The following is a 27,627-nucleotide window of genomic DNA, read 5'->3' as shown; positions in this document are numbered from 1 at the left end:
AAAATTGCTTAGAAACCGTTAGAAAACACAATTTGATGTCTTTTAACTCAACTAGTTAGAACTGTTGTATGAAAGCAATATGGCAGAGTGGCGTTGGTAGCAGATATAGCCATGGCTGTGATTACCTACAGCACAAGGCTGAATAAAAGCCATGGCATTATGTGCTACCAACGCCCCTCTCACTTGTGCCATATTGCTTCATCATAAACTTATATGACAGAGATTTGATCAGTTCAGACATTTTAAAACTCACAAATAAGCTCAAAAGTAGAATGACACCTGCACAATGATATCAGGGTAGGATGTCAATTGCTACTTTTTCCATTTTGCTGACCAGTTGATGTTCCATTGTTATGTTGTCATGGTTCTTCTAACTAATGAGGACATTTCAGACAAAGATACAAAGACTACAAAGAAACGTCTGCACCCACCTTAATGTTTGTATTGTGCAGCTGGAACTGGACAGTCCCTTAGAGAGAAGCTGAACTCCAAAATCCCCAAGGTCATTGTCACTCAAGTCCAGCTGTTGCAGGGAGTTTGGTGACTGTAGGACTGAAGCCACAATCTCACAAGACGTATCTGCGAGTTTACAATCAGCAAGCCTGCATAAGAACACAACAAAAGATAACATGAATAAATGGAAGATATACTGTTTACACAATGCCCTGATCAATAAAAATCAAGAACAGAACATCAGATCAGATCACTACTGTCCACCACTGTCATATCACTACTCTGGTCAGCAGCTAGTCAAAGAATTCACTTGCACTAATTTAATATAGATTGTCCCCATGTAACCTGCGTTGTGTTGAACCTGCGCGATTCAGCCCTGCACACGCCCAGACTCGAACCCGCGAACAGCAGCACCTCGGATCGGGAGGCGAGCGCGCTAACAATTGAGCCAATAGCCCAGGCTACTGGCTGCATTCCAGCAGCACTCTTGAGACGTCGGGTAGTGAGGTTTACCAACATTCCACAAGCACAGCTAAGCTAGCTCACATGTTGTCTCTAACCCTCAAAGAGGTTAGAAGCTTAGGTGCTATTCAGGATATGAGCTCATGAATAAGCCTACACATTGATCCATTTTAGAATTTAGGGAAGGCTTGTTAAAAAATGGTATTTTATATTATAGCCCAGTGTTTCCTCTATGTTTATTTCAGCATGGCGTCCCCCCACGGTTTAATTAATACCGCCATGGTATCAGAATCAGGGCAGACGCACATTTGCTTTTTAAATAATCTTGTGACGTATCCTCCCCTGCTGGCTGCCGCTCACATTGCAATTTAACAATAAGTAGCCTAAACTAGTCAGAGGTTATTATGGCCTGTCCAGTTTCAGTTCACATATTCTAAATTATATATATCGTCCTTTTTAATTGGTTATGACATACTGTTGCAAGACCTGTAACCCTTCTCTATCTGTTCTAGCTATCCTGTATCTCATAGCCTGCCTGTCTTGAGAATCAGAGGTGTTTCAAATTCAGATAGCCTACTCTGTCCGTTATCCTGTGTCTCTGTGCAGTTCAGTTAGAATTCACCCTTCGCTAAGTCCCGCCCTCCTTAGTTACAGTTGCTATGCCTGACAAGCTTTATTACATAGGGGTAGAACCGGGACTTTTCAATGAAATGTCCTTTACAAAGACATCGTACCACACTGAAAGTTAATATTTTGTCACTAGCAACCTACATCTGCCCTCTGTCAAATACAGTTGGAATTTCAGCTCTGAACAAAACCGTTCATGAGTTATTTAACATATGGAGACTGAAGGCCTTTGGGTCATAAAGGGCACTTATTTGGATGTGTGGTGCCCTAACCCACGTAAAGACACAGTGAAATAACATGTTACACTATAGAAACATGATATAATTGAGAACACATATTGTTTTTAACTATAAAAAATGGCATATTGCATGATATTTCCGTAACCGCGAGATACACGCTTCACGATGACGGACAGACGAACAGACGTTCACCAACATGTATAACCCATCAGCAATCTATTTAAAATAACACCTATTTGAAGTACCATTCATGATATGTTGTCAAATATTTAAGTTGTGGGAAGTACATAGCTTAAATGGTATGTCTCTTTCGTCCCCCATGCCTGTTACATTCATTCAGGAGAGTCGAATGAAACAAAACGCAAATTCGACTTCTGCTTAACATAGCAAAACTCGAAAGCTTGTCAGACCTCCCGTGCCTAGTGACGGGTTGCTAAGCCACGATTGGCCTATGGCGGTTTTCGGGTGTGGCTTAGCGAAGGGCGAGGACAACCAGGAGTTCCGATTGAGAGGTTGGGGCCATAGACAGTAAAAGAAATGGACGAACAGACTCCGTCGTTTTCAATGGGAGGGCACTGAGTCAAATAGAACGATTTTTCAGTTGGTCCCCCCAGTACTGCGCAGACTCACACTTAACTTCGTGACGTTAGCCATCGAACTGAATCTTGTAACTCATATGATAGATACACAGAAATTCTTCTCACACTTCCTTCGCCTTCAAAGTCATCAAAGTTAAACATTTATTTATGTATTATTATTAATATCATCCTCACCAAGTCGTGTTAATGTTGAAGCTACCATACATGATCATCTTCAAAAACAGTCAACAAAACAAAAAAGTTATCATATAGCCTTGAAGCTAATCTTCTTTCCACTTTTCCGACCTACGGTCAATCCATCGAAAACCTCTGTAATGATTAGTGCCGTTTTAAAAAAAATAGGTTTACTTTTTTATTATTATTAGGTTGCCTCTGTGTAATGCCTTACCTTAACATACGGTCGTGTATGCTAGGTTTTGCTTATGAGTTACCGTCATAGACCGTAAGGTGGACTGAGCTTCTTATCCAAACAATACGGTTATCTCCCTACGGCGCGAAAGAGAGATTACGTCAAAGCTAGCTTCCCTCCAACCGAACAAGCTAACCATTCTTCTTACGGGTAACCAACGTTACAGACGAGGTAGTGGAGTCTGTTTTGCCTTTGTAGTGTTTATGTGGATTACACAGAAGCTACAATATCGCCACAGGATATATGTTATATGAAGTTATGGTATTTAAAAAAAATCCTAGAATGAATGGACTTCTATGGGAGTTAGCAGAGAGGTGGTCCCTCCAGCCTACGTCGATTCTTCTACTTCCGGGAATTCGCCTGCCCCCTTGAATTGAAGCCGCCGAGGCGACGCCATCTTGGAAAATTTGGAGCCAATTTGAAGTGCGGCTGCGCAGCAAAAGTTGAAGCATGCGCAGTGAAGAGGAGTCGCGGTCAGGCACGCCCACTCAGTTGCCACTCAGCGAGTTAAACACGCCCCTTGTCAAGTGAAACCCGCCCCCTTCTCCTTTCCACAACGCAGGTCGACTCGGCGCCGAAGGCTAGCTGGCTGGATGAATTTTACGGCTGTGACTGAGTTAGCTAAACAGTACAAACAACAATCGGTTTGTTCTTGTCTGGTAAGTGTTGCGTATAAACTGAAACGTTTTTTTTGTCTATTGGTGTTCTTAAATACGTCTAAGAGAGCTTATTATGTTGATTATAGACTGTGACAATTTAGTATGGTGAATACTAATGAGCTAACAACAGAAATGCGGACAGCGAATTACATGCTAACGTTAGCAGCTACGTTAACGTTACCGGGAGGCTAAGTTAGTCATTGAAGTGAAGATTAGCACACAGCTCCCTTAACAGTCGATGCATGATATAATTGGTTTTATTAGTTGTTGCTGTTTTCAAATATCATGTATGCCATCTCAACATGGAGTAACCATTGACTGTACATGGGGATTAATAACACTAGACAGTCAGTACAGTATATGATGTGATAAAGCAACGGTATGATGTGATAAAGCAACGCAAGTTAACGTTAACGTAATGTCAAGCATGGACCTCATCAACCTCGTGTTAATGTAACTACTAGCCATTTTTTCTAACGTTAACGACACCTCTGTTAGAGCTACTTCTGTGATGGTAGGTCGGTAGCATAGACTGTAAAAAATAGATCGGTAGGTCAGTAGTTGTAGACCGCATAAGTGAATGATCGATAAATGAAACGCCTGCATTAAACACTAGCTGCTACGCCAAGAACCAGTCACTTCCCAGGGATATCGGTGAACATTTGAGAAAGACCTTAGTTTGTCATCTAACGTCCATGATCAGTCATACTGATAACGTTATTTTTCAAGCTGACGCAAGTTAATAACATTCACACCGCATATTTAAATGTGTAGTTAACATTATAGGTAGGCTGTGAAGTTTATTGCACACATATATTTAATTAATTGGTATTACTAGTGGTGTTGAGTGCCTGATTAGATGCTTTGTAATGTAAAATTGTCTGACTAACTTTATTGTAACTTTCCTTTTTGCAGGTAAGATATGGGTGATGACTGAATGTACTGGAGGTGGCGGCAAGGTGGTCTCCATGGTCTACATTAGTCTGCAAGCAAGGGAATGCCTACGTGAAGATGTTTGGCTGGGGTGGTCTGAGGTGGCATGTCCTCCCCCTTTCTCCAAGTACCCTGACATCCATCTCCCTGACATCATCACCCACCGTCACTGGATCAACCTGAAGCCCCTTATACATGGGACATGGCACAGCACCACTACGTTCTGAAAACACATGATTTTCAATAACTTGCATGGCACCAAGAAAGGTCTGCCTCTGCTCTGAACCTTCTGTTAATGTGACATCATTTATACTTGAGGCTGTACACATCCCTTTGTTTCTATTTTCTTTATTGATGTCACCCAAACTTCAACTTTCTGTATGCCCCTGAACTCACACAAATTGTAAATTGCAATGCGCCATTTAACTAGTGGTGTAGTCGAGTTAGTTAGTTGTAGTGGTGGGTATACTGTGAGCAACCCCAAATGTTATTAAATACATATCCTTGCCTATTTTAAATGGGTTTACTGTGTATCACGTAGACTATACCACGGTCATTTAACTGCCTTGGTATTTAAGTCAGAGGCCATTGCTTAGTATTTAACTGTAGCCTACACAAAGATGTAGATGTTACAAGAATGTTAATATCAGAATAATTATTGGTTGATACTAAATCAATATTGAATGTTTTTTATTTATTTTGTGTGATCTATCATTCAGAATGCTGCAACATGCCACAATCAGCCAAAGAGGACACATCGTAACTCCTCTCCTAGTTACTCTCCATTGGCTCCCTACAGTAGACAGAATTAAATTTAAATCTTTCACTTTGGCCTATAGGACATTGACTGGATCTGCTCCTTGTTATTTTAATTCAATGATCAAGATATACATCCCCAACCGCCCACTGTGGTCTTCTGATGAACTTCTGTTGTGTCGACCAGTCTTAAACGCTAGGTCAAATTCAAGACTCTTTTCCTCAGTGGTACCATGTTGGTGGAATGAGTTGCCCAGTGCTCTTCGTTCTTGTGATAGTTTTTGGTCTTTTAAGCACTTCTTATACATTATGGTTTGTATGCAGTAGTACTGTTTTATTTTCATTATAGGCTGTTGATTAATTTGACATTGTTTATTATTGATATTCTCCTTAATGTAGTCTTACCATGTTATTGTTATTATATTATTGATTGAATGGGCATTATTATTTATTATTGCTTTCCCCCCTCATTGTTTATTTCATTAGGCTATTGATTGATCCCTGTTTTAAGTATTATATTGTTTTGTATTTGTTAAGGGTAACCATAACCATCATAATGTGGTATTTTCTTATGCACTTGAAACAAAGAATAAAAATGTTTCTTTAAACGTAGTACCACTTTAAACACATCACACACTGAACAGCAAAGTAGCTTCCTGATTATGTGTAAAATGTTATCCTGTCCTGATGTAGTAGGTCCATGTTCTCATATTTTTACAGCTGACATGAAGGCTGCAGTATTACATTTTTGAAAATGAGTATCCTGTCCTGATGTAGTAGGTCCATGTTCTCATATTTTTACAGCTGACATGAAGGCTGCAGTATTACATTTTTGATTTATAATCATAGGTGCCAACTCTCACGCATTGGCCGTGAGACACACGCATTTGATTAGTTTCACACACTCACACGCCACACCCCCGATTTCTCACGCTGAAGTGTCAACCCGGTCGGTCAGATGCCTGAAAAATGAGTTTAGCCTATCTATAGATCTACCTGTTGAGCCACGGTTATGCTTTCAGAGACGGTGAGAGGGTTCAAGAGCACCCCGTCTGTGGAATTTTCTAAATTTTCTCTCATTTGCGATATACTTCAGAAGCCGTCCCAGGCGCATTTCCCCCGCTTCAGGTATGCTTTGAGTATTATTGAGTATTTTTCACGCTGAAGTGTCAACCTGGTAGGTCAAATACCTGGCAGATGAGGTTCAACTAAACTAAACCTATACATATGATATCACACATCAGGTGAACGTGCGGAATCTAAGCTTTCCAATGATATTAGCGCCAAGTTGCTGTGATAAATGGTTCGTGAGAAAATTAACATTGAACCGAGGTGCAATTTAGGCTAATCATATTTGGATTTTGCACACAGTGCACACCCATTACTCTCGGTTTAATATTTCACTAACCCTTCACACAACACGTGGCAAACCCAATATCACAATAAACAGCAAACCGTACCGAATACGAGGATATAAAGCATGCCTCTGTGCAATAAGTGGTTCCTGAGTAATCCGGTTTTGAAATTGCAACACATTTCTACATAGCCTCATTGGGGCGAAATTATAATGTATTCTAATGTAAACTATTTGTCAGTAGGCCTACATACATTTTTGTAAATTGCTCAGCCATAGATTATCCCACCATCATGGTTCTTATATTGTCAGGTTCCAGCCAATCCCATTACAGATAAATGAATATATTTATATTGGCATGCTTCCTAGTGACATTAATGCAAAAATATGAAGAAAATCAAATAACGAGACACAAATATTGATATAAAGCCTGACATAAGCCATATGCAAACATTCACATCATGCAGATATGGGTACATCCTGAAAAAGGAATAGCATGTAGGCTATAGGCTATGGCCATTACAATGACCAATATATTATCTTAAATAAACCAGCTGAATAACACAGGTGACCACTTCTGCATAATTTCATTGAGTGCTGAAATGTACACACATTTTTGAACATTTCTGAACTGTGAAATGTAGCATATGTTTTTGTGGTTGTGAACTTATTGCAATATCACCATAACTATTCCACCTGTGTGTGCATGGTTATAATTCTGAAGTGCAAAATAGCTTAGGCTACAGCACAAATATTTCCATAAAAATAAGCAAGTTTGACCTCTGAATTTATTTTGAAAGTGCACCTGATTGATGCATTTAAAAGTTAAAATATACAAACATTTCTTAAATTCTTACAAAACACCCACCCACTTTTTAAAATTGTTAGTTTGGACCCCCATTTAATTAATTTCGTAGGCTGGCTTTATTTTGTTATATAGAAGTATCTAAATAACCTGTTAAAATGTACCAGAATTCAGGAAATTGCATCTAGTCCAAAACATTTTTTCTGGGGGAGGACCCCCATACCCCCCCCCCCCCCCCCTGAAATGTCCCACCCACTTTTACAATGCCTCCGACGCCCATGGTCCTAGTAGTAGGCTAGATCCTTTTGATACCAATGTTCATTTAACTCTGGGACCCTGGTCCCAGGGATGGATTACTGCACGGGCATTCTGGGCCCAGACCCAGGGGCCCAAGGTGTCAGGGTGCCCTGAAGCCCAAGCCTTTGCATGGAATCATTGCCTCAATATCAACACATCAGGATGTAGGCTATGAATCTGATTGAATTTAGTATTGGCCATCCCCAAAATGCTAGCCTGCCGAGCCAGACCCACATTAAAATGTAGGGTCTGGGCACTCACCGTTCGCAGTGCTCAGTCCGAGGGGTGGGATAATCGGTTGTCTTTCAAATTCCCTCTGCACGCAAAAGGACAGCACTGAGTCCCATGCGTTTTCCCACCAACGGAGCTAGTTGGCTAGTTCAAACTTTTGCCATCTCAAAACAAGCGTAACTCGTGTCACACTGTTGGCCAACAGCAATATCCATCTTCTTTGTTTTCAAGTAGCAGGGAATTTAAGCCAAACCGTTGCAACTCTGCCATCAATCGTTATGTTATGCCCCCCTAACGACTCTATAGACGATTTGATTGGCCTGATAGAAGTTTAATTTTTCGAGCTCACAAGCCAACGGAGAGTTGCTAGACTAGCCCTGGAAGCAAATGTAATTTGCTGCCGCTAGGGTGTGTCTAGATTTCTAAGCTACCAAAATGCACCAGAATACAGGAAATCACATCAAACAAATGAAGAAAATTCTGGGGGAGGACCCCCAAACCCCCCTTCCACATGTGCGACAATTAGTGGGGAGCCCTTAATACATGTGGGCCCAGGGGCCCGAAAGTTCATAATCTGTCCATGCCTGGTCCCTACACCTGAGAACCACTGATGTACGTTTTTTTTTTACTGTACGGTATAATGCTGAATGAGCCAAACAAAAATGTCCGCAGCAAAATTTTGGTTGGCCCCACCAAATCTCACTCCAAGGTTTTTTGAAAAGTTGGCAGCCCTATTATAATGGAGCACCCTCTCTGGTGAAAGACTAGCAAGCCTGTGGTAGAGGCATACGATTACAGACATATTGAGAGGGCCTATCAATGAGTTGTCACAGTTTTCAATTTAGACGTATTATTTTGAAATGATGTACGTCTACGGGAGGATTTCTAATGCAAAATGCTTCTCCAGTAGTGCAATCGCAGGTAACAACGATACCTTAACGCATTTTCAGATACCGCTGTTCTGAGCATACTAAGCAAATTGGCCATTTGTAACTTTGAATCCCTCCTCACGTTAAGCTATGGTCCAATAATGTGTTCACTAAAACACAAGTAACGTTATTTGTCGGGCTGATTCATAAATGGGCATACCGAGGTTGCCGACCTAGCAGGCTAGGTGGCGTTTTTTGCCATTCGCAAAACTAAGCAAGAGTTAACGTTAATGAAACTTTACATCGCCTTCTCCACTGACAAAGTATATTCAAATGAAGTTGCAACGATGATGGCGGCAATCACTGGTTACGTTAAACCATTTCAAACAAGTAGGACTGTAAATGATGGTGACTATGGCTAACGTCACTTCGGATCAATATAGCAGAGCCCTTTTACTTTACCTATCAACTGGCTAATGCTAGCATGATGTAGCATGCTATGAGCTAATATACTTAGCATCTACGAAAGAACAGAACATATCTTTTTTCACAAAGAATCTGTCACAACTAACAACGATGTCTCTTACCAGCAACTACACAATGTATGACTATCAATATGTATTTAGTCAGACTGTGATAAGATATAGCCTAATGATAATAACAGCAACACTTATTTAGGTTAGATTATGTGTCGAAATCAGGTGTTAAAATAAGTGAGCGATGACGCGGTAGTGTCTGCAGCCAGCTGTCAATCATAGGTGTAAACACGCCATTTTAGATTTGTTAATATAACATTAAAAATAATAATTTCAGCGAGAAAAGAAAAATTGTGTGTATTGAAGCATCTTGAAAACTATTTTTTCGAATAAAAAGTTGTTGATACAAAAATAGTTTTAGATGAGAAAAGTGACACGGAAAGTTGGCTACTTGGCCATTGAAATACATGGGGATGGGCGGAGTTACACATTGTACTGCAGCCAGCCACCAGGGGGCTCTGGACTAACGCTCGCATCACTCTTAACAGACGGCACACTGTCCAGTTCTATATATACAGTCTATGACTTCAACGGCTGCGGCTGCGCTGCAGTATATATTCCAAGAGTGACGTGATAGTAACGAACTGACTGTATCTCTCGCGCCAGATTACATTACATTTAGGTAAAAAAGAGAGGAAAGGATTAATAGGAGAAAACAAATATATATTTGAGCGAACGTGAACTGTACGTAGGCTTACTGTATTACTGCCTGATGAACGTTACTATGAACTCGTTCATTCTGGTGTCTGTGAACGGCACGCTCTTTCAGTTTAACTTCGTTCAATAGGGTGCCAGATTTCTACAGAGCCTTCCACGCGAAAACCCGGCTAAAACACACCGTTAAAAGGCCTTAATATGGCAGCATGCAGGTCACCATTACTCAAACTATGGGCCGCAGTCTATGGCCGCAGTCCGCAACGTGGACAATGCTGGTCTGCAGAGTGAATTCCGGGGCATCGTCTGATAATTTGCTGCGCAATTGATAGATAGATAGATAGATAGATAGATAGATACTTTATTGATCCCCAGGGGAAATTCAAGGTCTCAGCAGCATACATACAAGACAAACACATTCTTTAACAGCAGAAGAGTAATTAAAGTATATAATATAAAAACACAACTAAGCAGTAAGGACAGTAGAAGATAAAGAATATGCTAAATATACTAATATACAAATTATACTAACACTTAATACAATATATAAAAATATACTAAAATACAAATAACAATATTACAAATTATACTAACACTTAATCTAAATCAATTCTAAAAACAGTATCCACATAGTGGTGATTAATAAATCAGAGGCGCTTGCAATGACTGAGGCAGGGACTGAGCCTGTGATTCTCTGTGCATAGTAAGGTATGGTAAGGTGCTCTAAGGTGCTCTGTGTGAATGAGTGTCATGGTGGTAGTGCAATGGTGATAGTGGTCATGGTGATAGTGCAAATGAGTAAGTCAACAGTGCAACAATGCAGAAATAAAGTAAAGGAAAGTCTATATATCTATATATTTAACTATTTAAGAAAAGTGGGAACTGGTGGAACAAGGAACCGCGGACAGAAAAAGAAAACAAACGTTTCTGCAATTTGTAGGAAATACTTGTTGATTTGGTGTCATCAAACATAGAGGCATAAAATTAAGTCGTAGTATGAGCGTTTATTCAATGCATGCGTGTGCACGTTGGTAGCAAAGCTAAGCTTCAATCATTATGAAACGACATTTAATAGAATGACGTGGATTTATGCAACTTCCATAAAAAAAATCAGAGCACAGACTATATAAAACAATGTCTAACATTAAGTATTAAAGTGTGTTAAAGTATTAAAGTTACATTAAAATGTAATTAAATAGAATATAAATATTCTATCAGTGTATGATGCTTGCATGAGGGAAACATCCCAAAACAATGGCACCCATATAATAGCTGTTGTTTTGAGAAGTATTTCTAATGCAAGCATCATGCAACAATGCAAAAACAATGAAACTACTGTAGGCCATATTATATTTTACATTAGTAAAACAGTACTCTGATGTGCATGTTTTCACAAACTTTTGTGAACAATCTTAGCACTTTAAACATTGACTGAAGTGCATGTATAGCAATATAGTATAAAAATAATAATAATTGTGATATTGTTATGATAATTTGATGGGGGGTGGGTTCATGTAGGTGGGCCCTATGACCCCAAAGTATGCCTTGACTGGGCCTCAGGTCAAAGAAGTTTGAGAAAGGCTGATGTAGACGACAAAGCAGCAAAGGGGCCTCATATGATCATTTAAAACAAGTTTTATGACAAGGTCAGTGAGGATGGGAAAAATCGTACATTTCTGTGCAAACTTTGCCTGCACATCAGTCACATCCACAGCAAACCTGAAATGGCACATTGAACTGAAGCACCTGGCTAGCCTTTCAAGGTATGTGCAAGCCAATAACAAATCAAAAGACTGTCGAGACAGATCCTCAACCCAAATTAACTGCATTCTATATGGGATGTGGCAATAATTTTGAAAAATAATAGCTCGCAGCAACATATGAAAAAAAAGAACTACTAGTTCATCACTAGTTTGGAAATTGTGAACTTAGTTCAAAATTTTGAATTATGAACTGTGAACTGAACTAGTTCATTTTTAAATTTGTGAACTGAACTTTGAACTAGTTCACATAGAAAGTGAACTTTCCCAACACTGGGAACAGTGTGATCTGGGTTGCATTTACACACCTAATGTATGGAAGCATATATGTTGCATAATTCAAATGAGATTGAGAATGCAATCTGCAATTCTAAAATACATTACATTATGCAATTTAATACAATTTGATTTCCATCAAATTGTATTTTAATCTGCAAAGTGACAATGCAATCCTAAAATCAATTTGAATAATTTTGGTTAAAAAATAGAATAAACATGGATTGATTTGCATTCCATTTTGCCATTTGATTTGCATTTCAATTCTCAATATTCAGTTTCATCATTTAACTGTTTTTATCGTCATGTTTTTCTCTATCCGCAAGCTGCCATATTATTTCAGATAAACAGTTTCTGCATTTGCAACACTCCGCTGAGTTTGTAGTGATAAACGTATCCTTATTCTGTTATTTCAATATAACTAGTGCAGTGCCCGTTCAAACATGCCATTTCTGTAGAAAACCTGTAGCACTTACATGTCCGCAGGTAGGCTACACCTGCTTACAAATAGTACGGTAGGGGAAAACATCATTCCTAAGCATTCAATACTGAATATTATATTATAATATATTAGCCTATGATTAATGTGCAGTAAGCAGAATTTAGGCATGGCTGCATGTGACATTTTTACAGATCAAAATGACATAAGCCTATAACAGCTGTTTTGAGTTAAGGCTATATGTTTATTGTTAAGCTTACTGACTAACTTCCTGATAGAGAAGACAAACCATTTTGTGGAATGATGCATCATCCTATGAAATTTGCAACAATGTGACTCAACAATCTCTAGCCCATTGTTTCCCAACTTTGGTAAAACTGACCAGTACATTACAGTAAAATATACATACATTAAAAAAAATATATTAAAAACCATGATATTCAAGTTAAGTTACAGATCCTGCATTATAATCTAGCTAAGTTAAATAAACTTAGACAGGCCACATGAGATATTTGATTGACGGAATTATGCTTGATCAATGTTCGAAATAAAATAGCAAAACAACCAGGCGCGCAAGGACATTTAGGGAAAATTAAAGAACCGCTCTCTTCTGGATGTTACAGCAGAGACCTGAGATACTGGGTATCTTACAATTGACCAGTATATTAGGCCTACATTAAAATATACATACATTAAATAAAACAATATTAAATACAATGATATTCAAGTTACGTAACGGATCCTGTATTATAATCTAGCTAAGTAAAAATAAACTTAGACAGGCCGCATGACGTTTGATTGACAGAATTATGCTTGATCAATGTTCAAAATAAAATAGCAAAACAACGCATAAGGACATTTGGGGAAAATTAAAGAACCGCTCTCGTCTGCATGTTACAGCAGAGATGAGTTGCGCTCTCTCGCGCAACATATGAATGATTGGGGTCACCAACGTTTTGTGAAATCAAAAAAGGGTCACCTGCCAAAAAGGTTGAGAACCCCTGCTCTAGCGTAAGTGACACACTCTGTCTGCCACTCGTTGTCTGTAGCTGATCGAAATGACATAAGCCTAAAGCTTTGATGTAAGGCTATGTTATGAATAGCTTAATGATATAGAAGCAAACTGCATACAGGGAGTCTTTATTGTTGACAATCAGACATGATAATCATCCAAACAACTTGACCCATGCTGTGCCCATATCCTCTCTGTCTCTGGTCCTGCACTGTGCTGTGTGAGAGGGGGAGTGGCTACAGTACAGCAGAGAAACCCAACGTGTGCTTCTCATACCAATATATTTAACAATATATTTTGCATTTCTTATCCAAACAATGCCAAACTTGACACTGCACTTACTGGTACCCGTAGCAAGACACCTGCCAAGTCTGAAATCACACACACACACAACCATGCCACAGCTGTGACGGAACACACACACCACGTATCTGGTGTGAATGAGGCATTAGTGCATATGTTACCTTATGTGTAGCACAAGTGTAATACAATCTAATTATACATATATTGTGGTTGTAAAATTCAGTTAAATTCTTGTAAAGTTTTAATTTATATATTCATACAGGGTTTCCCCTAGAATTTTTCTCCAGTAGTGGTGCTGTTAAATTGTAAACCAAGCACCATCTGCTAATAAATTTAAACAAAAACATAAACACAAAAAAACACGGCTTCCTGCTAAATCCCTGTCTGCACCTTTAACGTTAGTCTACTATTATTTGACATCAAACCTGAAGAGGAACGAATGACAGCTGTTCCCACAGTTCACCTGTGTTTTTTTTTTTTCCCTCTTATTAGGCTACTGATCATGTGAATTTCTTTTTATTTCATTACAAATCTTTTAGAAATGAACTAAATTAAGCGTGCATTATTTATGCTCTGATACATCTAGTTAAAATACAAATTCAACTGTATTTTGGCCAATAAAGTGATAATGTCATGGTGATATTGTCATAGTGCAGTTCGTCTTGGAGAATAAATAGCCTTCCTTTACGGACATAAAGTAATTGTTTTTATCTAAACCAATGTTTATATTAAATAATGTCATAATTTACATGACTTTATTTCATTTATATGACTTTCATTTCCCAAATTCATAGGGTTCTATTACAGTCAGAGGACATAATACAACTGTAGTGAGACCGCATTGTCACAGAGCCCTCCCCTTAATAAAAATAACAACAAGAACCATACAGAACCGAAAACCGTGACCTTAAAACCGAGGTACGAACCGAACCGTGGGTTTTGTGAACCATCCCACCCCCTTCAGAAAGTGTGCAAATCCATGCCGTACACACAGAGAGACATATATCCTCATCATGCACCTACATTTTTTTTTAAATACTTAAATCCCCTTTTTCACACTTAAATAGTAAAATATAGGTTTTGTGTTACTACCAATTAGAAACACTAAGATAAATCAATTGTTCCCATATGGCAACCCCATGCAATAGGGATATATATGTACATACAATGTGTGTGTGTGCATGTGTATGAGAACGTTAATATAAATTGATGTTTAACCCCTTAAATCCAAATCATTATTTTTTTTAATTGAAATTATTTTTTTATAAACTCCGTTATAAATTTCCGTCTCCATTTTATGTTGCAGCTCGTAAGATCGTAAGATGAATCGTAGAAAACCCTCGTAAGAGCGTGTCTCCGTCGTTATCGGGAAACTGGGCCCAGGACCCAGACGCTCTTACGAGGGTTTTCTACGATTCATCTTACGATCGTTCGTTTGGTTTTTCCGAATGTTTCCCGAACATGCTCGTAGCGTGAACGCGCGTGCACTGCTCTTAAGATGCTCTTAAGGGGAGCTGTCCACGTTAATAGTTCTGAAATATCCTCTGATTTGACGGTGATTTCAGGTGACTGCACGTCACAGGCCTACCATTTAAACTTCGGATCTACACATTAATTCACATCAATACGAAAATAGAAACACTTTGACATCTGCATGTAAGCATCCCAAGTAGCCTAGGTTATATACCACACAGAGACATAAATAATTGTCATTATTTTAAGATTAGATTGTTGCACCATGCAATAATTTTTCGCGGTGTCACTTAAGAACACGTTTGAAGATAAGAAAGAAGTCGAGTAAGAAAGAGAGGAAATGTGTAGGCTTAGATTTTGATGCAGTAGGCTACAGACTAAACCACATGTTGCTTTCTCTGCTTTTTACCTCATAGACCTAATAAAATATTCACTTAGCAAAGATAATGTCAAACTATTCTGGCAACGTCTCGTTTCATAACTTGATTGCATTTTTGTCCGCTTTTCATCACATTATTATGACCATTAAATGTAGGCTATTTTGCATGCTAAAATCTGATTCATCACAGGTAAACACAATAAAGAATGGGAACGTAAATTGGATTATGTATTTTCTGAGTTGTAATTCCTCTGTATGTCCTGTTGGTGACCTCAGTGAGAAGTACTGTTAAAGGAGAATTCCGGTGTGATATTGACCTAAAGTGTATCGAAACATGATACCGAGTGTGAACGTATGTCTCATAGCCCATCTCGGCTTGTCCCCTGCACTCCAAAATCTGGCGCTAGTTAGCCGATGCTACCAACATCTTTTTCAATAGTGGTGCTTCGGCATCGGGCTAGCCATGCAAATAAATCACTGTTTTACACCCATTTACGAGGCTCAATGTATCTCCACACTTCATTGGTAGACTTCCGAGGGCCCTGACATTTAAAACGAGACATTGAGAACTTTGAAAAAGCACTGGTAGTTTACTTACAAGACGATTTATACAGACAGTATCTTCACGAAATTTAGCGTTTGCAGCCATCTTGAATTTAGTCACGATAAGTCGAGCAACGAGTAAGAATGAACAGCTATGATAAGGGATCAGATTCCAAAAATAATTCAGTGGAAATGCATGGATTCCAGTTGCTGCTACTGGAAGAAACTGGAATCCATGCATTTCCACTGAATTATTTTTGGAATCTGATCCCTTATCATACCTGTTCATTCTTACTCGTTGCTCGACTTATCGTGACTAAATTCAAGATGGCTGCAAACGTTAAACTTCGTGAAGATACTGTCTGTATAAATCGTCTTGTAAGTAAACTACCAGTGCTTTTTCAAAGTTCTCAATGTCTCGTTTTAAATGTCAGGGCCCTAGGAAGTCTACCAATGAAGTGTGGAGATACATTGAGCCTCGTAAATGGGTGTAAAACAGTGATTTATTTGCATGGCTAGCCCGATGCCGAAGCACCACTACTGAAAAAGTTGTTGGTAGCATCGGCTAACTAGCGCCAGATTTTGGAGTGCAGGGGACAAGTCGAGATGGGCTATGAGACATACGTTCACACTCGGTATCATGTTTCAATACACTTTAGGTCAATATCACACCGGAATTCTCCTTTAAGACGCTCTTAGCCGGTAACGAGTACTCTGGAGCACTCGTAGATCTACGAGTGTTTTCACAACGCTCTTAAGCTACGATGGTTTCGGGAAACAGTCGGCAAATCTTAAGACGTTCGTAAGAGGGACTTTACGACGCTCTTAGGCTTAAGATGCTTTCGGGGAACTGGGCCCTGGCCTTTTCAGTCCCTCATGGCCTCTTTCTACCATCCATCCTCCCTGACGCTTATCACTACGGTAGGGCCGGCCCGGCTGGTATCTGAGAAAACTTTTTAGAAAAGACGGGCTACAGTATATGGACCCAACCAATTAACTCTTGGGAGGGGAGAACAACCCATGCAGAGGCTGCGGTGTTAGGCATAGAATGCGAACGTGTGTAGCCAACTTTAAGAGAGGATAGATTAACGTGGCAAATGTCAATATTTTTCCTTCGACCGGCCCAAAAGTTAAGTGGCCCACCGGGAATTCTCCCGATTCTCCCGATTACCCACTCCGGGCCTGCCCTTAGTCTTTCTAGATTTCCAGGGTCTGGATTTCCAGGCTAATGTTACACCTTTAAACTTTTGAAAAGCATGCAAATCGATTGCCATGAAATTACAGACTAATCTGGAATACTGTGTTTAATAAAAACACAGTATGCTTTACTTGTAATGACCTAGTTAGGTGAAATAGGAATTCTCAGTAGTGTAAGTGCACTACACTAAGTAAGCATTTACTTACACAACTTGCAATTCCTATTTCAGATTAGTCAGTAATTTCAAGGCTCAATTTCATCGGTTTGCATGCTTTTTAAAAGTAATTAAGGTTAACCAACTAAATTCACAGTGTAGCACAAACTTCAGCAATTCAAGTAGTTTACTTGATTTAAATTTACTTTTCCACCTCAACATTAAATTACACTCATTTTAAGCAAGTAATCTCAACAAAACACAAAAACTGAGTTATACTTACTAAACATTTGAAGTAATGATAGCTATGAGGTTTTAGAGTGTGGCATAGATCATTCACACACACACACACACACACAAATCTGAAATGTTTCACTAAGATGTAGTGCAAAATGTAATATGGCTAAATTGTAGGGGTGCAATGAACAATATAATGGCCTAACATCGGCATCAGCCAATATTTGCCTTGTTGACTGGTTATCTATGGCTTATCTATGGCAATACAATGGCAGTGGCTTGCAACGAATATTTGAATATCCTTTCCTTGATTTTTTACAGGTTGGGTCATCGTTGCCCATAACACGCTACCATTCTGCTAATGAATGATGTCATTGACATTTTTGAAAGGCTTTATAAGCGACTTTAAAAAAATATATAATGTTCAGCAGTGTGTATTTTCTTTGCCTCCCCTTTCAAATGCAACAATCAGATTATTAGACAAAAAATTATAACCCGAGAAGTGGATTTTGAGGGGTATAGCTCCATTGACATCCATTCATTCTGCACTCGCCCGCGAGCGCCCCCACATGGAATCAACGAGAGCTAGCATAACTTAGCTAACTATAGTATGCACAAAACACATAGCCAAGGTACTACAAAACTCAAAGATATCTCATGAGAAATATTAACTGACACAAATGTCAGACAATTTACAGACCAATAATGTCGAAGGTTCAAAAACTTAATAAGAAGGATTTTTCAGAGACTTGGCTGGTATTGACCTATCGGTAAATAATATGACACACGATAGCAGTGGCCTATGTTTATCCGTTATGTCACATCAAGTCTGCACTAGCTAAATGTTTAACAATGCACAGCTTGCTTGAGAGTTAATGCTATGAAGGACCCAATTTAGGTTCAGTTTTTTTAAAATGGTAAATGGCATTTAGTGTGTTTCACTCCTTCGAGCACTCAAAGAGCTTTACGCATTTTTTGCCTCACATTCACTCTTTCACACAATGACAATTCAAGAGGCAGTAGCGGTCCTAGCTTGTATGACACCCTGGGCAGTGTGAGGGTGACTGACAGTGACTGACTTTAGCCTACTAATTGCATTAGTTGTGCAATATTCCTCCCCTCTCCCCAGGGATGGATTACTGCACGGGCCTACCGGGCCCAGGCCCAGGGGCCCAAGGGGGCAGGGGGCCCTGAAGCCCAAGCCTTTGCATGGAATCACTGCCTCAATATCAACAAATCAGGATGTAGGCTATGAATCTGATTGAATTTAGTATTGGCCATCCCCAAAATGCACCAGAATACAGGAAATCACATCAAACAAATTTAAAAAATTCTGGGGGAGGACCCCCAAACCCCCCCTCCTACATATACGACAATAAGTGGGGGGCCCTTAATACATCTGGGCCCAGGGGCCCGAAAGTTCATAATCCACCCATGACTCTCCCCCTTGCTGAAAAAACCCCAGCTTGAAACCAGCTTATGCTGGTAGCGGGTTTTAGCATTTCAGCTGGTCTGGGCTGGTTTTCTTCCAACTCTTGCTGGTCTTTGCTGGTGTAGCTGGTTGGACAGCAGGTGAACATGCTGGTGTGACCCTCTGAGGAAGCTAGTCATGCTGGTGTGACCAGCCTGACATGTGGGATACAGCTGGTGTAGGCTAAGTTGGTCATGTTGGTGACCAGCCTGCCAAGCTTGACATTGTTGGTGTAAGATGGCCATGCTGGTTTGCTAGAATGACCAACATAAGCTGGCATGGCCAGTTAAACCAGCAATGTAAGACCAGATAAAATTACCAGCTTGAGATGGTACGATAAGCAAAACCAAAAATTGCTACTTTTTCATTTCGCTGACTAGTTGATGTTCCATTGTTATGTTGTCATGGTTCATCTAACTAATGAGGACATTTCAGACAAAGATACAAAGACTACAAAGAAACGTCTGCACCCACCTTAATGTTTGTATTTTGCAGTTGGAACTGGACAGTCCCTTAGAGAGAAGCTGAACTCCAAAATCCCCAAGGTCATTGTCACTCAAGTCCAGCTGTTGCAGGGAGTTTGGTGAATGTAGAACTGAAGCCACAATCTCACAAGACGTATCTGTGAGTTTACAATCAGCAAGCCTGCATAAGAACACAACAAAAGATGACATGAATAAATGGAAGATATACTGTTTACACAATGCCCTGATCAATAAAAATCAAGAACAGAACATCAGATCAGATCACTACTGTCCACCACTGTCATATCACTACTCTGGTCAGCAGCTGGTCAAAGAATTCACTTGCACTGATTTAATATAGATTGTCCCCACATGTTGTCTCTAACCCTCAAAGAGGTTAGATGCTTAGGTGCTATTCAGGATATGAGCTCATGAATAAGCCTACACATTGATACATTTTAGAATTTAGGGAAGGCTTGTTAAAAAATGGTATTTTATATTATAGCCCAGTGTTTCCTCTATGTTTATTTCAGCATGGCGGCCCCCCACGGTTTAATTAATACCGCCATGGTATCAGAATCAGGGCAGACGCACATTTGCTTTTTAAATAATCTTGTGACGTATCCTCCCCTGCTGGCTGCCGCTCACATTGCAATTTAACAATAAGTAGCCTAAACTAGGTTATTATGGCCTGTCCAGTTTCAGTTCACATTTTCTAAATGATATATATCGTCCTTTTTAATTGGTTATGACATACTGTTGCAAGACCTGTAACATTTCCCTCTCTGTTCTAGTTATCCTGTATCTCCTAGCCTGCCTGTCTTGAGAATCAGAGGTGTTTCAACTTTAGATAGCCTACTCTGTCCGTTATCCTGTGTCTCTGTGCAGTTAAGTTAGCGAGGAGCGAGATACACGCTTCACGATGACGGCAAGAAGTTGTTAACAGACGTTCACCAACATGTATAACCCATCAGCAATCTATTTAAAATAACACCTATTTGAAGTACCATTCATGATATGTTGTCAAACATTTAAGTTGTGGGAAGTACATAGCTTAAATGGTGTCTCTTTCGTCCCCCATGCATGTTACATTCATTCAGGAGAGTCGAATGAAACAAAACGCAAATTCGACTTCTGTTTAACATAGCAAAACTCGAAAGCTTGTCAGACCTCCCGTGCCTAGTGACGGGTTGCTAAGCCACGATTGGCCTGTGGCGGTTTTCGGGTGTGGCTTAGCGAAGGGTGAATTCTGGAGCGAGGACAACCAGGAGTTCCGATTGAGAGGTTGGGGCTCGAGCCGCAGCCGTTGGATCCCCACAGACTCAAACAACAAAGCGGGACGTTGGTCGTTGGGCACCAGACTTAAAAACAGCAGATCTAACGTTAACGTTAGCTACCCTCTGATACAATTCCTCAAAGCCTGGCAAGAAGATTAAATAATTTTCTTAAAGTCTTAACAGCAAAGCGAGGCACAGCAGAATTATTGACGACGTGCTGTGGTTTACTCTTGTTGAACTAACGTTAAGTTAAGGCTAACGTTAACATTAACCTTTTTTTATGTGAAACACTAACATTGGACAACATTCACAGAGGCGAACCGTATACACTGCCATTAAAAACAAAACACTTCAAAAAATTGATAAAACAGTATAAACAAGTTACATCTATTACAAAGGTAACTTTTCTAATCAGTCTAAAATTAACACCAGATGGTCGACTAGAAACTAGCACGTTAACGTTAGCACTATCTAGCTGTTAATTAGCTCCAACATCCTTTCCCCAGTTTTCCGAAATACCTCATGTATCGTAACACCCCCAATTATCACCACTTTTGTTCAGAAATTCTAAAACAACGATGTTTTTTAACACTTCAAAATAACATTTACTAGCAAATGAACCTTACATTTTTCAGTAGCCATAGTTGTGTAGATTTGAACAAAATCTGGTTTGGTTCCTAACTGGAGCATTTACTGCCTGAAATATCCGATTTTGTTTACCACACTCGGGAGTTATAGTGCTGGCCTGATGGGTCGCCTATTTACACCGTTTCAACGGCACATGGACGGTTAGACCGAGAATTCTCGTCGTGAAATTAAAATTCCACTGGAGCTCCAAGCGGTTGTGTACACGCAGCTTTACAACACTGTTTACAGCTCCTCGAGTCACGGTAAAATGTCATTTTTGGTACATAGCTAATTTAGATACACCTATGTTGTGCGTGGTTGCGTTTCTATAGGAGTCCGCTGTCTTGGTTTGTATAGAAATGGATATTAAGTGACACATACACGCAAGACGGTGGAAATACGGGACCGGTGGAAATAGGGGGAGTTACGATATTGATTAGCCCAAGAACTTAAAAAGTACTGAAAGTAAAGGAAAACGAGTTCAGATGCCTAGAAGCTACCTGGCGAGAAGGTTCGCGAATTTTCTTGAAGTCTTAAGGTTAACAGCAAAATGAGGCACAGCAGAGCTGTTGACTACTCACTGACTTTAACGGCTGCGGCTGCGCTGCAGTATATATTCCAAGAGTGACGTGATAGTAACGAACTGACTGTATCTCTCGCGCCAGATTACATTACATTTAGATAAAAAAGAGAGGAAAGGATTAATAGGAGAAAACAAATATATAAAATAGTAATAGTAATATAATATAATGTATATGGATAATATATGATGTAACGGAGTAGAATAGTTGCTAGTTAAATTATTACTAAAAGTGAGGCAACTATAAGCCATCTAGCAGTAAGGAACAGTGTGACCTGGGTTGCATTTAGGCTACACACCTAATGTATGGAAGCATATATGTTGCATAATTCAAATGAGATTGAGAATGCAACCTGCAATTCTAAAAGACATTACATTATGCAATTTAATATCGCAATTTGCAATAATTTCCAACAAATTGTATTTTAATCTGCAAAGAGTGACAATGCAATCCTAAAATCAATTTGAATAATTTTGGTTAAAAAATAGAATAAACATGGATTGAATTGCATTCCATTTTGCCATGGTATTTCAGTCTCAAAATTCAAATGGCAATTCATTTTGCATTTCAATTTTCAATATTCAGTTTCATCATTTAACTGTCAATTTGTTTTGCAATTTAATATTCAAAGTGCAATATAGGATTGCATTTTGAAAACATATTTGGCAAAACTGACAATGCCAGCCTGAAAACATTTTTGGATTATTTTGGGCAAAACGTTTTGCCATCTGGCATTTTATTCAAATGGAAAATAAATAGCGCCCCCCTGTGATTGCAAATATGAATTGCAAAATGAATTGCCATTTGAATTGCATAATGAATTGGCAATTGCATAATGTAATATAATTTAATTTGAATTATGCAACATATATGGTTCCATACTAATGTAGACTGGAGTTGGATAACGGTAAGTGGGTCAACTTCGGAGGTCTGGGATAAACCATGTTTTTTTTAGACTTCCAAGTACATGTGTCTCGTATTTTGTCATGCAATGTTATAATGATTTCAGTTAACTATTTTGAGTTCAGTTGATGATTAAATGCCTTTTGTAAAGTTAGAGACTTGCAATGAAGCATGTTTTTATGTGAATTAGCATGCTAACGGTCACCTGTTTTACATGTTATATACATGTAGATGTCCCGAGATCTATGCTGTAACCCCATGATCCCACGTTGTCATACTGTATTGAGGTAATATTCTAGAATGTTCTTATGTTGTGTCTATGGTTTTATCGTCATGTTGTTCTCTATCCGCAAGCTGCCATATTATTTCAGATAAACAGTTTCTGCATTTGCAACACTCAAGCTGAGTTTGTAGTGATAAACGTGTCCTCATTCTGTTATTTCAATATAACTAGTGCAGTACCCGTTCAAACATGCCATTTCTGTAGAAAACCAGCACACTTACATGTCCGCAGGTAGGCTACACCTGCTTACAAATAGTACGGTAGGGAAAAACATCATTCCTAAGCATTCAATACTTAATATTATATTATACTATATTAGCCTATGGTTAATGTGCAGTAAGCAGAATTTAGACTGCATGTGACATTTTTACAGATCAAAATGACATAACTGACTTAACTTCCTGATAGAGAAGACAAACCATTTTGTGGAATGATGCATCATCCTATGAAATTTGCAACAATGTGACTCAACAATCTCTATAGCCTATCGTTTCCCAACTTTGGGGTTGGGACCCCATGTGGGGTCGCCTGAAATTCAAATGGGGTCGCCTGAGATACTGTGTATCTTAAAATTGACCAGTACATTACATTAAAATACACATACATTAAAATAAAAAAAATATTAAAAACCATGATATTCAAGTTAAGTTACGGATCCTGCATTATAATCTAGCTAAGTAAAAATAAACTTAGACAGGCCGCATGAGACATTTGATTGACGGAATTTGATTTGGAATTTGACGGCTTGATCAATGTTCGAAATAAAATAGCAAACCAACCAGGCGCGCAAAGACATTTGGGGAAAATTGAGGAACCGATCTCGTCAGGCACGTGCAGAGAAGGGGGGCTACAGGGGCTCTAGCACCTGCCCTTTTACCCCTTTGATAATTTATTTCAATAAATTTGACAATTTTAAGCTTGACCTACCACTTTCATAGAGCGATGAGGGACAGGTGGGGCTTGAAAATGCCCCCTAGATCAAAGTGGGTAATGAAAGAAAATGTTTGAGAACCACTGCCACAAAGTAATGAAATATGTGTGGCAGGGCATCTTTAATGTTTTGTACTGTCAGGCTACATCAGCAGTAGACAGCAGTGATTGCAACATTATTTAGTCACTAGTTAGCGCAGTCTCTCCATCAGAAACTCACCATGCCTTTCTGCAGCACCTCACAGCTGGGAGCAGTCTCCTGCGTCCTTCATCTGATGTGTTGTATTTCTTCAGGTCAAACTCATCCAGCACCTTCTCAGACATCATAAGTATGTGGGCCAGTGCTGAACAGTGGGCAGGAGACAACTTTTGTTTGATGTTCTTTGGTGATGACAAGTATGTCTGAATTTCTTTGTGCATTGAATCATCATTCATTTCAAGTAAGCAGTGGAAAAGATTGATGCATCGTTCAGGAGAGAGACCTTCCCTGTTGAGCTTCTTCATGTACTGACATGTTTCCTTAATACTATCAGAGCTGTTGTGTGTGTTGCTCAGTAGACCTTGCAGAAGTCTGTGATTGCTCTCCACAGAAATACCCATAAGGAAGCGAAGGAAAAGATCCAGGTGTCCGTTCTGGCTCTCCAAAGCCTTATCAACTGCACTCTTAAGTAAAACATGCAAGTTGTCTTGAGGTTTTAATTGTAGTGCTGATTGAAAAGAATATAACATTGATGGATTGAGTTTCCTCCTACGCTTATCACTGAGGAGAGAGTTCAATGCCTCAAGGTTCTTATTCAAATACGAGTGAAACACAAACACAGCTGCCAGAAACTCCTGGACACTCAGATGCACAAAGCAGTAGACCTTCCTCTGGTGAAACAAAGATTCTGTCTTGAAGATCTCAGTGCACATGCCAGAGTACACCGAGGCTTCACTGACATCAATGCCACACTCTTTCAGGTCTTCCTCATAAAACATGAGGTTGCCATTCTCTAGATTCTTGAAAGCCAGTTCTGCCAGCTTCAGTAGTATTTTTTTCTGTGATTCCAAGAGCCTCTTCTTATTTGTTTCTTGTATTTCTTGATATTTCTGATCCTTTCGAGTTGTCTGGATCAACAAGAACTGTATAAACATCTCCGTCAGAGTTGTGGGAATTTCTTGGGTGTTGTCCTGTTTCAGCATCTGCTGAAGTACAGTGGCTGCAATCCAACAGAAGACTGGAATGTGGCACATGATGTGGAGACTTCTGGATGCCTTAATGTGGGAGATGATTCTGTTGGCCTGACTCTCATCATTGATTCTCTTCCTAAAGTACTCTTCCTTCTGTGGGTCATTGAATCCTCGTACTTCTGTTACCTGGTCGATGAACTGTGCAGGAATCTGACTGGCTGCTGCTGGTCGTGAGGTTATCCAGATGAGTGCAGAGGGAAGCAGAGTTCCCTGAATGAGGCTCGTCATCAGAACATCCACTGATGATGTTTGTTTCACATCAGACAACTTACTGTTCTGTTCCAGATCCAGAGTCAACCGACTCTCATCCAAACCGTCAAAGATGAACACAACCTGACAGTCTTTGTATCCTTCATCATCATTCAGCTCCTTCAGCTCAGGGTGGAATTCAAGCAGGAGCCTGTGAAGACTGTACTGATCACCCCTGACTAAATTCAGCATCCGGAAAGAAAGGGGGAACATAAAATCTACATCCTGATTTGCTACTCCATCTGTCCAATCAAGAATGAACTTTTGCACTGAGACTGTTTTTCCAATTCCAGCAACACCTTTGGTCATCACAGTTCTGATGTGCCTCTCCTGTCCAGGTAAGGGCTTGAAGATGTCATTGTAGTTGATTGGTGTGTCTTCTGTGGATTGAGATCTGGATGCTGACTCTACCTGCCAAACCTCATGCTCCTTATTCACCCCTTCACTCTCTCCCTCTGTGATGTAGAGCTCTGTGTAGATCTTATTGAGGAGAATCTCAGCTCCTGGTTTGATGATGCCTTCAGATATGTTCTCAAACCTCCTCTTCAGACTGGCTTTGTGATTCACTATAACTCTTCTCAGGTCCTCATCTGTTTACAAATGACAAGTCAATAAAGACAGTTAGGTCCGGTTGAACTATTTATTAATTTCTGATTGGACGAGATGTATTCCATGAGTTATCACGAGAGGCAATATTTCAGGACATCCTCAGTCGGGCACTTTTATGGCAAGCCGATTGAGCATTTATTCAGATATCTTGATATCAGGCATAATTGTCATGTACATGCAAGCCATTTCTGTCCACTAGTTAACTAGTGAGTCATTTCTGTGTGAACTAGTTAACTAGTGACAGCCAAAATGCTCACTAGTTAACTAGTAAGGCCCAAATTCTCTCTAGTTAACTAGTTCATATGTTTCATATCTTACTAGTTAACTAGTAATGCTCAGCATGTTAACTAGTGGACACTGAAATGTGCACTAGTTAACTAGTTTAAAGACTTCTATATTTTACTAGTCAACTAGTAAGGTACAAAAATGTTTACTAGCTGACTACTGAATGTCAAATTCCCACTTGTTAACATCTATGTAATTTGGCCGGCCGCTTGAGCAATTATTCTGATATCTTGATATCAGGCCAACATGCAAGCCATTTTTGTCAACTAGTTAACTAGTGAGCCATGTTTGTGCACACTAGTTAACTAGTGAACACATATTAGCTTCACTAGTTAACTAGTGAGAGCCAGAAATGTCCACTAGTTAACTAGTAAAGGCCAAAATGCATACCAGTCAGCTAGTTGAAGGCTTTTGTGTCTCACTAGTTAACTAGTGACAGCCAAAAATGTGCACATGTTTACTAGTGAAGGCAAAACTCCTACCTATTAACTAGTTGGAGTAGGTCAATGTCACTAGTTAACTAGTGAACCATAAATGGCTTACTAACTAGCTAGGTGATGGCAGCAGGCTCACTATATTACTAGTTGATGCATCCTTTGTCCAAACTAGTTAACTAGTGAGGTCATAAATGTATACTAGTAAACTAGTTGAAGCCTAAATTCACACTAGTCAGCTAGTGGCGCAGAATTAAAATTAGGAGGCGGAGAACTCTGAAAATTGAGGCTTTCTATTGGCTCCCTATGTCCAAATAGAACATGACAACCAATCACAGCGCAGAATTTCACAAAATCCCACCCACAACATTTGCATGTGGCACACAAGTTAACATGCTGGCCAAAGGAACTTTAACTAGTAAACTAGTGGCTTCAATGTGACACATGTAAACTAGTTAAGGCAGAACTGCTCACTAGTTAACCCTTTAGGCGCCAGAGGTTTTTTTTCGAAACGATACATTTTGACATCTTCATTTCAAAAGGCTATATCTTAAAAGTGATAAGAGATAGAGACTTTCTGTAAATTAGAGAAATATTAAGGATGACCCAAAGTTTATGTAGAGATTA

General features: G+C 39.5%; 4 protein-coding genes across 5 annotated transcripts in view; all 4 read right to left on the bottom strand.

The window, feature by feature from the left end:
• LOC121718943 (zinc finger protein 239-like) overlaps window positions 1–27,627 on the bottom strand; it is a 627,858-nt gene that overhangs the window by 154,980 nt on the left and 445,251 nt on the right. The gene's annotated exons all lie outside the window — the stretch shown is intronic.
• LOC121718854 (zinc finger protein 665-like) overlaps window positions 1–27,627 on the bottom strand; it is a 1,212,449-nt gene that overhangs the window by 1,027,907 nt on the left and 156,915 nt on the right.
• The window catches only part of LOC121718796 (NACHT, LRR and PYD domains-containing protein 3-like), an 800,724-nt gene that overhangs the window by 668,603 nt on the left and 104,494 nt on the right, over window positions 1–27,627 (bottom strand). The window contains exons 4-6 of one of the 3 annotated variants that reach the window (XM_042103998.1): window positions 24,414–26,262; window positions 19,603–19,773; window positions 432–602 (exon numbers count right to left, since the gene is read on the bottom strand). The exons of the other annotated variants lie outside the window; for them this stretch is intronic. Of the exons in view, the coding sequence (XP_041959932.1) occupies window positions 432–602; window positions 19,603–19,773; window positions 24,414–26,262 (2,191 nt within the window). The remainder of the gene's footprint in view (window positions 1–431; window positions 603–19,602; window positions 19,774–24,413; window positions 26,263–27,627) is intronic. 3 annotated transcript variants of the gene reach the window in all.
• LOC121718792 (protein NLRC5-like) overlaps window positions 1–27,627 on the bottom strand; it is a 787,595-nt gene that overhangs the window by 754,071 nt on the left and 5,897 nt on the right. The gene's annotated exons all lie outside the window — the stretch shown is intronic.

The sequence above is a fragment of the Alosa sapidissima genome, chromosome 9 (genome assembly GCF_018492685.1).
Source record: "Alosa sapidissima isolate fAloSap1 chromosome 9, fAloSap1.pri, whole genome shotgun sequence".
Lineage (NCBI taxonomy): Eukaryota > Metazoa > Chordata > Actinopteri > Clupeiformes > Clupeidae > Alosa > Alosa sapidissima.
Note: the sequence above shows the minus strand (reverse complement) of the source record. Positions and strands in the feature narration are given on the sequence as shown.